We start from the raw sequence: 11,479 nt of genomic DNA, 5'->3' as shown, positions 1-11,479 counted from the left end.
AAAAAAAAAAAAAAAAAAAAAAAAGTTCTACAAGAACAGCAAGAAGATGAAAAAAATCTCTCCCCTAAAGGAAATTCTCCAATTTATGCCCTGTTGCCAAGGCCATCCCACAGATTGACAGAATCAAATGACAATAAGCTTCATACCCTGCCTGAGAGGAAAAAAAAACAGAGTCAATGCCTCAAGAAAAAGATAGAGAAAGCCCAGATAGTCAAATAAGCTGCCTCCAATAGGACCAAACTAAAGCTTTACAGACACCTCTCTGAGAAACTAGGGGGCCCATCTATTATGATTAGAAGGCCAAATTCAAGGGGGACAATGGACCTTGTTCTACCAGCCCTTCTCAACCACTGATCTCCTAAATTGCAAACATTATACTCCCTCCTTTATGGAAAAGCCTCAAGCCCTCATAGGTTTGATGCAATCCATTTTCCAGACACATAAGCCAACCTGGCCTGATTGAAAACAGCTCCTTCAGATGATGTTTAACACTGAGGAGAGAAGGAGAGTGACCCAAGCAGCCACCTGCTGGTTAGAAAACAATACCCTAGAGGGTGTGTTAAATGTACAAGCATATGCTCAGGATCAATTCCCAGAGGCTGACCCAAATTGGGATCCAAACAATGCAAAGCAATTACAACTCTTACAGAAGTACAAGGTCTCATAGAGGGCAGAAACAAGACAATAAATATAAGAAAGATCTCAGAAATTCAAGGAAACATAAAAGTCCAAGCCAGCTTTATTAACAGATTTTGTGACGTGTTCTGGCTCCATACCCTATTTGACCCCAAGGCCACTAAAAATCAGTACATGGTAAATATAATCTTTGTGAAACAAGCTCAGGAAGACATCAAGCAGAAATTACAACAGTTAGAAGGTTTTGCTGGCAGAATTTAGCCAAGAAACTAAACGAGAGGCTGGTAAGAGGCTGAAAAACAAAAACAAAAACAAAAACAAAAAAAACACAGAAATGTTGGCAGCAGCACTTACAGACATAAATCACCATGGGGCAAAGACACGGATACAAAACAGAACAGGGTGCCAAACTAAGCTGAGATCTACCAATTGACCAAAGCTACATTTGGAGCAATGTGTACAATGTAAAAGTATGGCCCAGAAAATGACAACAGCAATGATGATAAAAATTCCAAAGCTTAAGAGCTGCCCCATGTAAAAATCTGCTTATGGACTTTACTAAACTGCTTCGACCTGGTGGCTACGTTGATGCTTGCCTACACCCTCTCAAAATAGATTAAAGCCTCCCCACCCAAACAAAGACACAAGAGATGCCCAAGATGCTGTTAAGGTACATCATCCCAAGATTTAGACGACCCCTGACCTTAGGGTAACACAATGGGCCAGCATTCATAGCTAAGAAAGTCCAAGAGACCACGTAGCTGTTCAAGAAATTAGATCAAGTCCTGCCCACGGTCAACCTCCGTGTTCAGTACGTCCCCACCAAACATAAGGGTATTTACCTTATGAGATTCTGTTCAGCTGGCCATGCCCAATCATAGGTCAAACTGAGGGTAATCTTTATAAACTAAAAAAAAACTGTCCCTGAGAAAATAAATACAGGTTTTAAAAATAGCTCCACAACATATCTACAGGTGGGTACAAGAGAAAAATGCCCATAAACTAAACAATCCCAGTATACCCATTCAAACCCGGAAACTTTGTTTGGGATGAATGGATAAATAAATAAATAAATAAATAAATAAATAAATAAATAAATAAATAAATAAAATCCAACTGTAGGGCCCATATTGCATGGGCCTCATACTGTGAATCTGTCCACCCCCACTTCAGTTAAAGTTACAAGAACTGTGTCTTAGATCTACCACAGTCAACAGCCCAAGATAAATAGATCAACCAGCAAGATTCAGACCACCAAAACTAGTAATCCCATGATAAAATCAGGCCACTACCAGAAACAATTGCCCTGCACTAGACAGCCCAGAAGCTGACTAATTTACATACAGCAGAAACCTGAAGAAAAAAAGCTCTGCTCTGGTCATGCCAGAAGCTGACTAGTCCATGCATAGCTGAAACTTGAAGATCAACATAGAATCACAATGATAACATGTTTTTTATCTCCTTATAATTTTTCCTTGCTTCTCTTCTTTTACTTGTCAGAAACACTCAGTTGGCCACAGAGACTGATAGACATACTATCATTCAACTGAAGGCATTAACCAAGTACCAACCTCTTAGTAGGTTATGCTAAACACTCCCCTATGACAAATAAAACTAACAAAGATACCTCTAGTAGAGATTATAAAGCAGAACTTAAAAGAAAATCAGTTCTCCTAGCTGAAAGTAGTCTTAGCAGCTCCCCACTCAGGTCCCTCTCTTTTTCCAATGTAACTACTCACGTCCCCCTGATACTGATAAGGTACAGTCATTAAGTTTAATAACCCCCAAGGAACTATACAGCTATGTTCTGTAAACAAAGTCTATGACATTCTGTTCATATATGATTCATAAGACACTGTCTTCTTACAAGGCTAAATTACTAAACTGTCTGCCTTGTCCCGTTTGAATAAACTCATTGACTGCCTCAATAGAAAGAACACCCTTCCTTTTGGCTAAATGCATAAATCTGAAACTTTTTCTTTGTTCAATGGCCCAGTACTACATATACAAATTCAGCTGGGTCAGGTGTATACCTAATAAATCTTCCTGATTCCCAGTTGGTCTCTTTTGTTCCTTTAGAATTTTGCAACACTATCAACACTTATAAAACATCAACATTACAAAAACAATCACAGGCCATTTTCAAGATTAATCAAATCAATTCAAATACTTCTGCTTACTACAAAAAAGAAAACAGAAAGCAGCCTTGTTCATTTCTCCAACACCTTTTTAAAAAAGATCTTTAGCCCTCGAGGCCTAGTGACACACACCTATAATCCCTGCACTCTAGGAGCCAGAGGCAGGAAGATTACAAGCCTGAGCCCAACATGGGCAATTTAGCAATTTAGCAAGACTCTTATCTCAAAATAAAAAATAAAAATAGGATAAGGCTGTGGGTTCAATCCCTAGTACTACCACCACCACCACTAAAAAAGGTATTTATCAAACTGATTCTACAAAGCTCTTCTAGACTATGACAAAAGCAAAATGATATTAAATTTAGGTCAAATTTATGATAAATAAGAATCTTTTTTAGATTTTTATCAGTACATTTGCATCACTCACGGGGGACATAAACATATTTTAATTCTTTTTTCATCTCCATTTCCTTCTCTGCATCTCATGATTCCCTTCCCTTTTGCAAAAGACATATCTTCCTGTTTTCTGCTGATAAATGAAAATCTTTAATTGCTAAATTGACCCTTATAGTATTAGGACTTTCTGTATAATGAACGTATATATTTATTTAGTCAGATTTAATAGGATTTGAAGATTGACATTAACTATTTCAGGCAAACATGAATGTTTATGGTTAATGCACATTTAGAATATTATTGATTAGAGGTAGATTTCAATTCATGTTGATGACTTAAGCAATACTATAGTCCAAAACTATAACATTTTTTATTTAGGAAATATATTCCCTTTTAAAATATAATTTATATACATCATGTTATCACATAAAATTTATAAATGAATTTCCCTCATTGTTCCAATTCCATAAAAATGACAACTGGTTTAGAAATCCCTCCTACATAAATATCACACCCTTGGTGAAATCAACAGCCTTTTCATGGAATCAATTAAAAATATGCTAAAATTAGAAAATGAAAAAGACTGCCTAATTTTCAATATCAGAAAAGTGTGTCTGAAGTAAAGTGTAAGAAGAGAGAAAGTATGTTTATTTATATTTAGGATGGACTTTTTAAAAAAATTACCACCATAACTAGCAGAATTTTCTAATGACACCAAGAATAAATCAAAATAACATTCACCTGCATGCAAGGTCACTGTCTCTAAGGTGGGTTTTTCCTTTTCTCCAATATATCTACTCCCAAGCAAATATGCATCTTTATTGAAAAGTACCAACAGCTGCATTTGAAATAAATATTTTTTTAAAAAAGGAATAGCCTTCAAAAAAATATTCTTTGTTGACATTCTGTTGCCTTGAAGTCACCTCAAATTCTTCTTAGAATTTGGAGACTATGCCTGAACACAATGGACACAGTTTTATAAATGGACTGTTAGGCACATATTGTCTCCAAGATAGCCACAGCTGAGCTTTTCCATTTTCAGTTTAAAACTGTGCTGTAAACAGTACTTAGAAGAGCTTTGGCCACTTGTGTTTCAATACAAAATTGTCCCTCCTAATAGATCTTGGTGATTAAAGTGGTGAGATGGGAAATATTGATTAAATAACAATTTTCATTTCAGTGAGCTATTCCATTATTCCCTTTCTTGCTTAAATTTCTACCTGGCTTGTACATTGCTGCAAAGGCAGCTTGATTTTAAAGTTCCATAAAAATAAATAACCCAGAACGTACGTCTATCACCATGAAATTTCTTGCATGTTTTTACTGCAACAAAAATATCCTCCTTCTTCACTGGTTTTCCCTAAAAAGCAAGAAAAAAAATACATGTATTTATGAGTCAACATCTTCTTAACTTTATGCTTACATTAGATCTTACAAACTCTAGGGTTTAAATTAACCCATGTCAAGGATATCAAACTTATTTGCTAAGTTAGTTTTAGAGGAAAAAACGGTACTATAATTAGGCTGACAGCATAATCTCTGGACCTGCTTCCTAGCTCACCAGACTAATGGTCCATCATGGTAACAAATCTCTTAAAACACTTGAAAATGGAAAGAATAACCACCATCAAGGAGATATTATTACCACAATTTATTAAGCATATAGCAGGTGACCAATCTTAGCTATCCTTTCACTCCTTTTCCCAGATGGTGAAGATTTTGACAAAGGCAAAGAAATAGGGAGATAATTTAATGAAAAAATAAAAGATGACTCACTTTTCTGGGTCCAGCTTTACTTTGATGTTGAAAGTTATTTTATGAACCCTTTTTTGGCTTTCCAAGTGTAGGCTAAGGATGTTCTGTCCTCTGCCAAAGGTAAGATTACTTAAAACACCTGGGGAAAGGGTCATGCAGATAAAAAGAAGCAGGCAGAGGGATTTATCTATAAAGCATCCCCAGGCATTCAATTGCTTCATGGGGGTAGGGGGGGTGTTTTGCCCCCTTTATTATCTGTCTCAGACCTATAAAAACTTTCAGTAGTGACTATTCCATCATTTGGGCTGGTTCAAAGTAACACCTAACGTCAGCTCTGTCATATTGCTCAAGGTCCTGGGAAGAACATTAAAGAGCTGGCAAGCATTATGCTTAGAAAGTTTGGTTTCCTTCTTAGAAACTGCAAACAATATCAATCACCTCTGCTGTCACACTGTGGGGTGTGTGTGTGTGTGTGTCTTTCAATATGGCACATAGAGCCTTCTGTGTGACTGATTTGAGAATAACACACACTGTTTGAGGTTGGTGAATATACTTTCCCCTTATGAGAAAAAACTGTCAACAACCTAGTGAGTTTCAGGGTCTTCAGGCTCATTCTGAGGACAGGACCACAGGCCTGCCAGAACAAGGTCTGGATAGTTTTAGGTGAGTTCTAAAGCAGGATCTGCTGCTGAGATCGTAAAGATAATGGACCTACCTTATGGGGAAAACTTGGATATCCCAGAAAATGTTTAAAATTCCCTCTCTAAGAAGCAGGATAAAAATCCCAACAACATATGTTGCATCATTAATATAGAAAAATAACCCCGGGCACACCACTGTGAACAGTCTGACAAAGTGCCAGACATACCCTTCTCAGCCCTCCCTCTTGCTGTGTTTGCTTAAGGAAGCATCTGATTTAATGATGGCCGCTGCTTTGGGAGTTATTTTTGGCAGAGTCATTCTTTGTTCTGCCACCTTTTGCTCATCCTTCTTAATTTTAAAGAAAAGCTGTACCCAAATGATTAAGATGTTAACTGCTAAATAATCTTTCTTTAGCCAGGGATTTGGCTTAGTGGTTCTGCCGCCTGCCTTCAAGCGCAAGGGCCTGAGTTCAATCCCTGGCACCAAAAAATAAATAAATAAATAATCTTTCTTTATATTCAAAGAAGCCATACTATTTGGTGACCTTTAGATAACATCAGAATATGTATGTACCTCCTTGTTCTTTAATTCTGTGCATCAAGAAACATAAAACATACACATTATTGTGAAATTCAACTTGCAGAAAAAATATATCCAAAGAAGTATAGGAACTAGCCCCACGTTAAGGTCCATTACAAAAAAGACAGATGGCCTAGATGACAGAGATCCTACTCAGTACTTAGTGCCCACTGTGCTGTGTTCCTCCTTTCCCTCTTTATAAAACCTTTTTGTACTCTGAGCTCCCCAAGAGGGAATCTGAGGCAAAATGCCACCCATCTTCTCAGGATGCCAGCTCTTTAATAAACTTGATTTCCTTCTTTCCACTTCTTGGCTCCCAGGTATTGGCTTTCAAGTTAAGAGCAGCTAGGCATAGGTGTGGTAATGGTAACTTCTCTGTGCCTGCCTCTTGTCTCTTATGGAAGATGGGTATCAATACCTTGTTCCTACCAGATTATCCCTAAGTGCATGATATGGGGTTTTGGTCTGGCCTAAGCAAACGCTGTTTGTTTCTAGTATGCAAAGTACTAGGACAATGTAATGGATAGTATACAAATTTTCCTTTGGTCTGCAAGGTAAGTAACCTTTTCTTTACTTACACAAAGTGGCAGAAAAGAATGGAATGTGGTAGCACAGTGTGAGTCCATAATTTCTGTACAAAACTCGGGCACAGGGGTAAGGGGAGGTCCTCCACCTTTGTCCCAGATGTAGAGGGCAATCTAGCAAGACAAGAGACCAGCATGAGGAAGGAACCTGGCTAGCACAAGTATAAAAACATAAGTATCTCAAGGAAAGTAGAAAACACCTTCCAGAAAGAGTGCTAGATTGAACCATATCAATTTGTCAATATTTAACCAGATTTTTAAACTTAAAAATAGCAATGTCATACACATCAGTCTGATCTTTTATTGTCTACAAACAATCACTAATCAATACTCTAATCTCCAAAATATTCCAAAGTGGTGATAAGCAATTGCAGGGAAGAACATACTCTAAAACACCGCAGAGACAGATATAAGGAAATAGTATTGGAGCTCTACAGAGTTTCCTATAGTCCAATAGTTACATACCCTAATCAGCCGACTTGCTGAAAATATAAAAAATATTAACTAACATGTCTTTAAACTTATTTTAAATGTACTGCTAAACATATCCAAAAGTATGGAAGCTGTGAGGACAAAACTGTAAAAATGAAAGCCTGGGGTAAAGGCACCAAAGGTGGTTTTGCCAGTAGGCGCCAGGTGACCTTTGAAAACACAGAGGTTCTGATGACAGTGAATTGAATGCCCCAAGATGAGGCAAAGTAATATAAAGCTGGGTCACTGGAGCTCCATACATGAAGGGCAAAATAACCTCTAAATCTCTTCTTAAAATTCTGTGACCAAAAGCTAGGCTTCTGGGTTTGTAAGGCTTAAAAACATGTCCAATGCAGTAAAGTCAGCACAGTACAACGATGTACTAAATCAGTACAGTGTAACCTGCCAGCAGCAAGCAGAAACTAACACAAATCCTTACATTAAGAAACCTAAAACCTTAATGTAGGTCAGACAATTGCCAAAATAAAGTTTCAGGAAAACAAGAATACCACGAAAAAAATTATAGCAAGTACACAAAAAGTATGAAGAAATGAGATGATGAACAAGAGCCGGAAGGCACAACAATCAGGCCCATAAGACTGCGTGTTAGAATTATCAAATATAGACTATAAAACTACTACACTTAACATATTTTTATAAAATAAAAACCTTTACAAGGTAAGCAAGAAAGTAAATTTGAAGCAAGTAAATATGAAGCAAGAAAGTAAATTTGAAAAACAACTGAATACAACACTTGAAATAAAGAACATGAAAATAATAATGGTTAGGATGAATAGCATATTAGATACAGCCAAATAAAAAATAAGGGATCTAAGAAATAAAGCCCCTCAAATTATCTAAAAGATAACACAGTGAAAAATAAAAATGGAACATATAAGACAAAATCCATATTTCTAAGATATATCTGAAGTTCCTTAAGGAGATAAAGAACAAGGATGATAAAATAGCTCAAAAAACAATGGCTGAGACTTTTCAAAGGGTTGCTTACTAATGTTATTATAGAAAGGACCAATGAATCCTAAGCAGGATTACACAAGAGTTCACATTTAGATATATCACACTAATAGTGCAGAACACTAAAGTCAAAGAGTGTTAAAAGCAGATACAAAATGACAGATCACCTAAAAAGGAACCACATTAATGACTAAAGACTGATCTTAACAACACATTAGTAACCAGAATGCCTTGGAATCATATCATTGTGCTCAGCAAGAATGACTGGCAATAGAGAATTGTACACGTGATGTAACTATGGAATGAGGATGTTTAAAGGAAAAGAAGTGAGAATATGAGATTCTCAAGGATGTATTTCAGAAAGAACTAAAGTGATCCCAAGAAGATCTAAAAATAAATACTGAATGCCAGGGATTTAGCTTAGTGGTTCTGCCTCCTGCCTCGCAAGTGCAAGGTCCAGAGTTCTATCTCAAGTACCAGAAGGAAAAAAAAAAAAGACTGAATGGTCCCAAAGATGCTGACAAACACATGGTGAAGGTAATACGAAGTTTAACTCCTTAAAGTAATGAAAATAACTAATAGGGGATGGAGGTCAAACTACTGAACAATAATAGCATATGAATTGAGAGGGAGACAATCAGTGTTAAATTACCCTAATGCCCTTTAATTCTCTGGATATTGATTAACTAGCCATTGTTAGGTTAAGAATGTATGTGAAAACATTTTACATAACCTATAAAGTACAGACAGAGAGATTCAACTTCCAAACTAATAAAGGAAGCAAAATATGGACTAAAACTAAAAAGGCAAAAAACATTTAAAAAGAAAAGTAGAGAGAAAGGGAGGGAGTGGATAAAGTGATAGAAATCAATCCAAACATATTAGTAACCATAATCAATGTAAAATATAAATGTGTGGTCTTCAGATCACAATTATGACACCAAGGGGGGAAAAGCATACCCTTTTTAAAAATGCATCTAAAAATAAGGATTTAAAAAGTTTAAAAGAAAAAAATGAAACATGATTATGAAGCCCAAGAAAGCCAGTGCACAAATATTTATGCCAATAAATTATACAGAGCCAGGTGTGGTGGTGCACGCCTGTAATCCCAGCACCCGGGAGGCTGAGGCAGGAGGATCACTATGAGTTAGAGACCAACCTGGACTACATAGTGAGTTCCAGGTCAATCTCAACTACACAGTGAGACCATGTCTCAAAAAACAAAACAAAACAAAAAAAGCCAGGGATTTATCTCAGCAGTTCAGTGGCCTGCTTTGCAAGGGCAAGGACCCGAGTTCAATCCCCGGTACCAAAAAAAAAAAAAAAAAAAAAAAAAATTACACAGAGCATTAATCTAAATGGCAGATTACTAAGAAGATGTAACAATTCTAAACTAGCAAAGTAAATTAACATAGTCTCAGAGTACAGAAAGCAAGACAGTTCCACAAGGAGTCACTGTCAAATCTACTCTAATAGTGGAAGATTTCCACATTGCTCCCTTAGTAAATGATAAATCAGCCCCCCCAAAAGAGGAAACAATGGGAAAAAAGGAAAAAGAAAGAAGAAAGGAAAATATCTGTATAGTAAAATTAATTCATTCTTTAATCAGTGATGAGAGAGACTATTATAGCCCCATATTAGAGACTATACATCCTTTCCTCTATGTGAAAACTGACTGTGAGGTAGGCAATGTACTAAGCCTAAAGACTTGCAATATACTAAGCCTGTAGACCGATACAGACTACAAAAACACTGCTAGAAATCAATAAGGAAAACCACAATAACAAATTATATACCTATTTTTTGGGGGGGTACTGGGGATCGAACTCTGGACCTTGTGCTCTTGAGGTGCAGGTGGTAGAACCACTGAGCTAAATCCCAGGCCCAACAAATCACAAAGACACCATGTCACAAAGAAAAATATTATGTATATGTACCAACTCCATAGAAGAAATGTAAACATTGTGTACAGCAAACATGCAGCAATAAAAAAAAGAAAAAATATTTAAATGCCTCTGCCTTAGAGATGATCATCATACCACACATCAAAATATCCATAGAAACAATGTTCATAAACAGCAAAAAGACAAGAGCCATTGAGAAGTCCACTAAAAGGAAAAATAAAATGAATGAATGTTGGCATGGTCACATATGGTAAGAGATCACAAATAGTAGTCATAGAAGTGAAAATAAGTTAACTAGAGCTGCATACACTAACAACAGATCAGTCTATAATTCATGATGCAATTCTATTTATATAAAACCTAAAAAGGTGCAAAACTACATGTTATTCAGAAATACATTCATATGTCATAAAATATAACGAAAAGTAAGAAGGAGAATTCCAAAGTACTTGCTCTCAGTTTCTTTCTTTTTTTTTAAACTATGACCCACTTCCTAAAAAATACATTTTTCTTTGTGACTAAATATACTTAGGTGTGTTATTACTGTCTTTGTTGTATCTTAGTATTACTATGGTCTACATAGCAATCATTCAAATTTTTTTTACTTACATTATGGTCTAATTCATGCCAAATTTTCATAAATAGAAAATAGAGAACATAGGCTCTCTAATTTAGGGGCATGAAATTCTCTCCATATCTTTTACCAAAGGGGTTCACCCACTGAAGAGAAATGTATAGATAACCTCAAAGCAACTGATACTATTTTCTCTCTTCAACAAAGTGAGCTGCACAGGCATTTTGTTAAGTGATCTTTGTATCTTTCACATATGTTAGCACATTTCATAAATTCTCAAGCCTAAATATTTATTTCAGAACTGATTCTTCACTAAATAGTTCTAGTCTGGTTTTTGACAAGTCATTCTTTCCTTTTCATAGAACAGAATAATTTTTTAAAGTATATTTGTCCTCAAATAAGCTGTTTCATCATTTTAAAACGCCCCAGAAGTAAAAAACATCTTCTTGAGTGTGTGCTTTTCACTTATGGAAGGCTGACCATGCAGATGAACTGAGTAACAGGTCAAGAGTCGCCTCAATGTCCTTAGATACTTATTCCTGCAGAGTGAAAAGTGAGACTGCTTTAGATAATCAGGCAAGTCCATGAATGAAAACAGGAACTTGGCTTACTGGCTATTTGGAGCAATTAGTGGCAGGACACATAGTCATCTGCTCAAGATAACCAAGAAATACAAGGAATCTTGAATACCAGGGGCCCAGCATGGCACACCATAGTTGCATGCTTGGGATCAATTGGCTCAGCTCTACTTTAGAGAGCCAAGCACAAGTACATATCAAAGTCAAATGACTTATAGTCTCTTAAGACTGCTAAAACAAAATACCA

The 11,479-nt window shown here is 36.3% G+C and overlaps 1 protein-coding gene across 1 annotated transcript in view; it reads right to left on the bottom strand.

Annotated features, from left to right (window-relative positions):
• The window catches only part of B3glct (beta 3-glucosyltransferase), a 114,671-nt gene that overhangs the window by 49,183 nt on the left and 54,009 nt on the right, over nt 1-11,479 (bottom strand). The window contains exons 8-9 of the mRNA XM_010623884.2: nt 6,725-6,844; nt 4,461-4,530 (exon numbers count right to left, since the gene is read on the bottom strand). Of these exons, the coding sequence (XP_010622186.1) occupies nt 4,461-4,530; nt 6,725-6,772 (118 nt within the window). The 5' untranslated portion in view covers nt 6,773-6,844. The remainder of the gene's footprint in view (nt 1-4,460; nt 4,531-6,724; nt 6,845-11,479) is intronic.

This window comes from Fukomys damarensis, unplaced genomic scaffold (assembly GCF_012274545.1).
Source record: "Fukomys damarensis isolate Sample0158 unplaced genomic scaffold, DMR_v1.0_HiC HiC_scaffold_38, whole genome shotgun sequence".
In the NCBI taxonomy this organism is placed as follows: Eukaryota; Metazoa; Chordata; class Mammalia; order Rodentia; family Bathyergidae; genus Fukomys; species Fukomys damarensis.
Note: the sequence above shows the minus strand (reverse complement) of the source record. Positions and strands in the feature narration are given on the sequence as shown.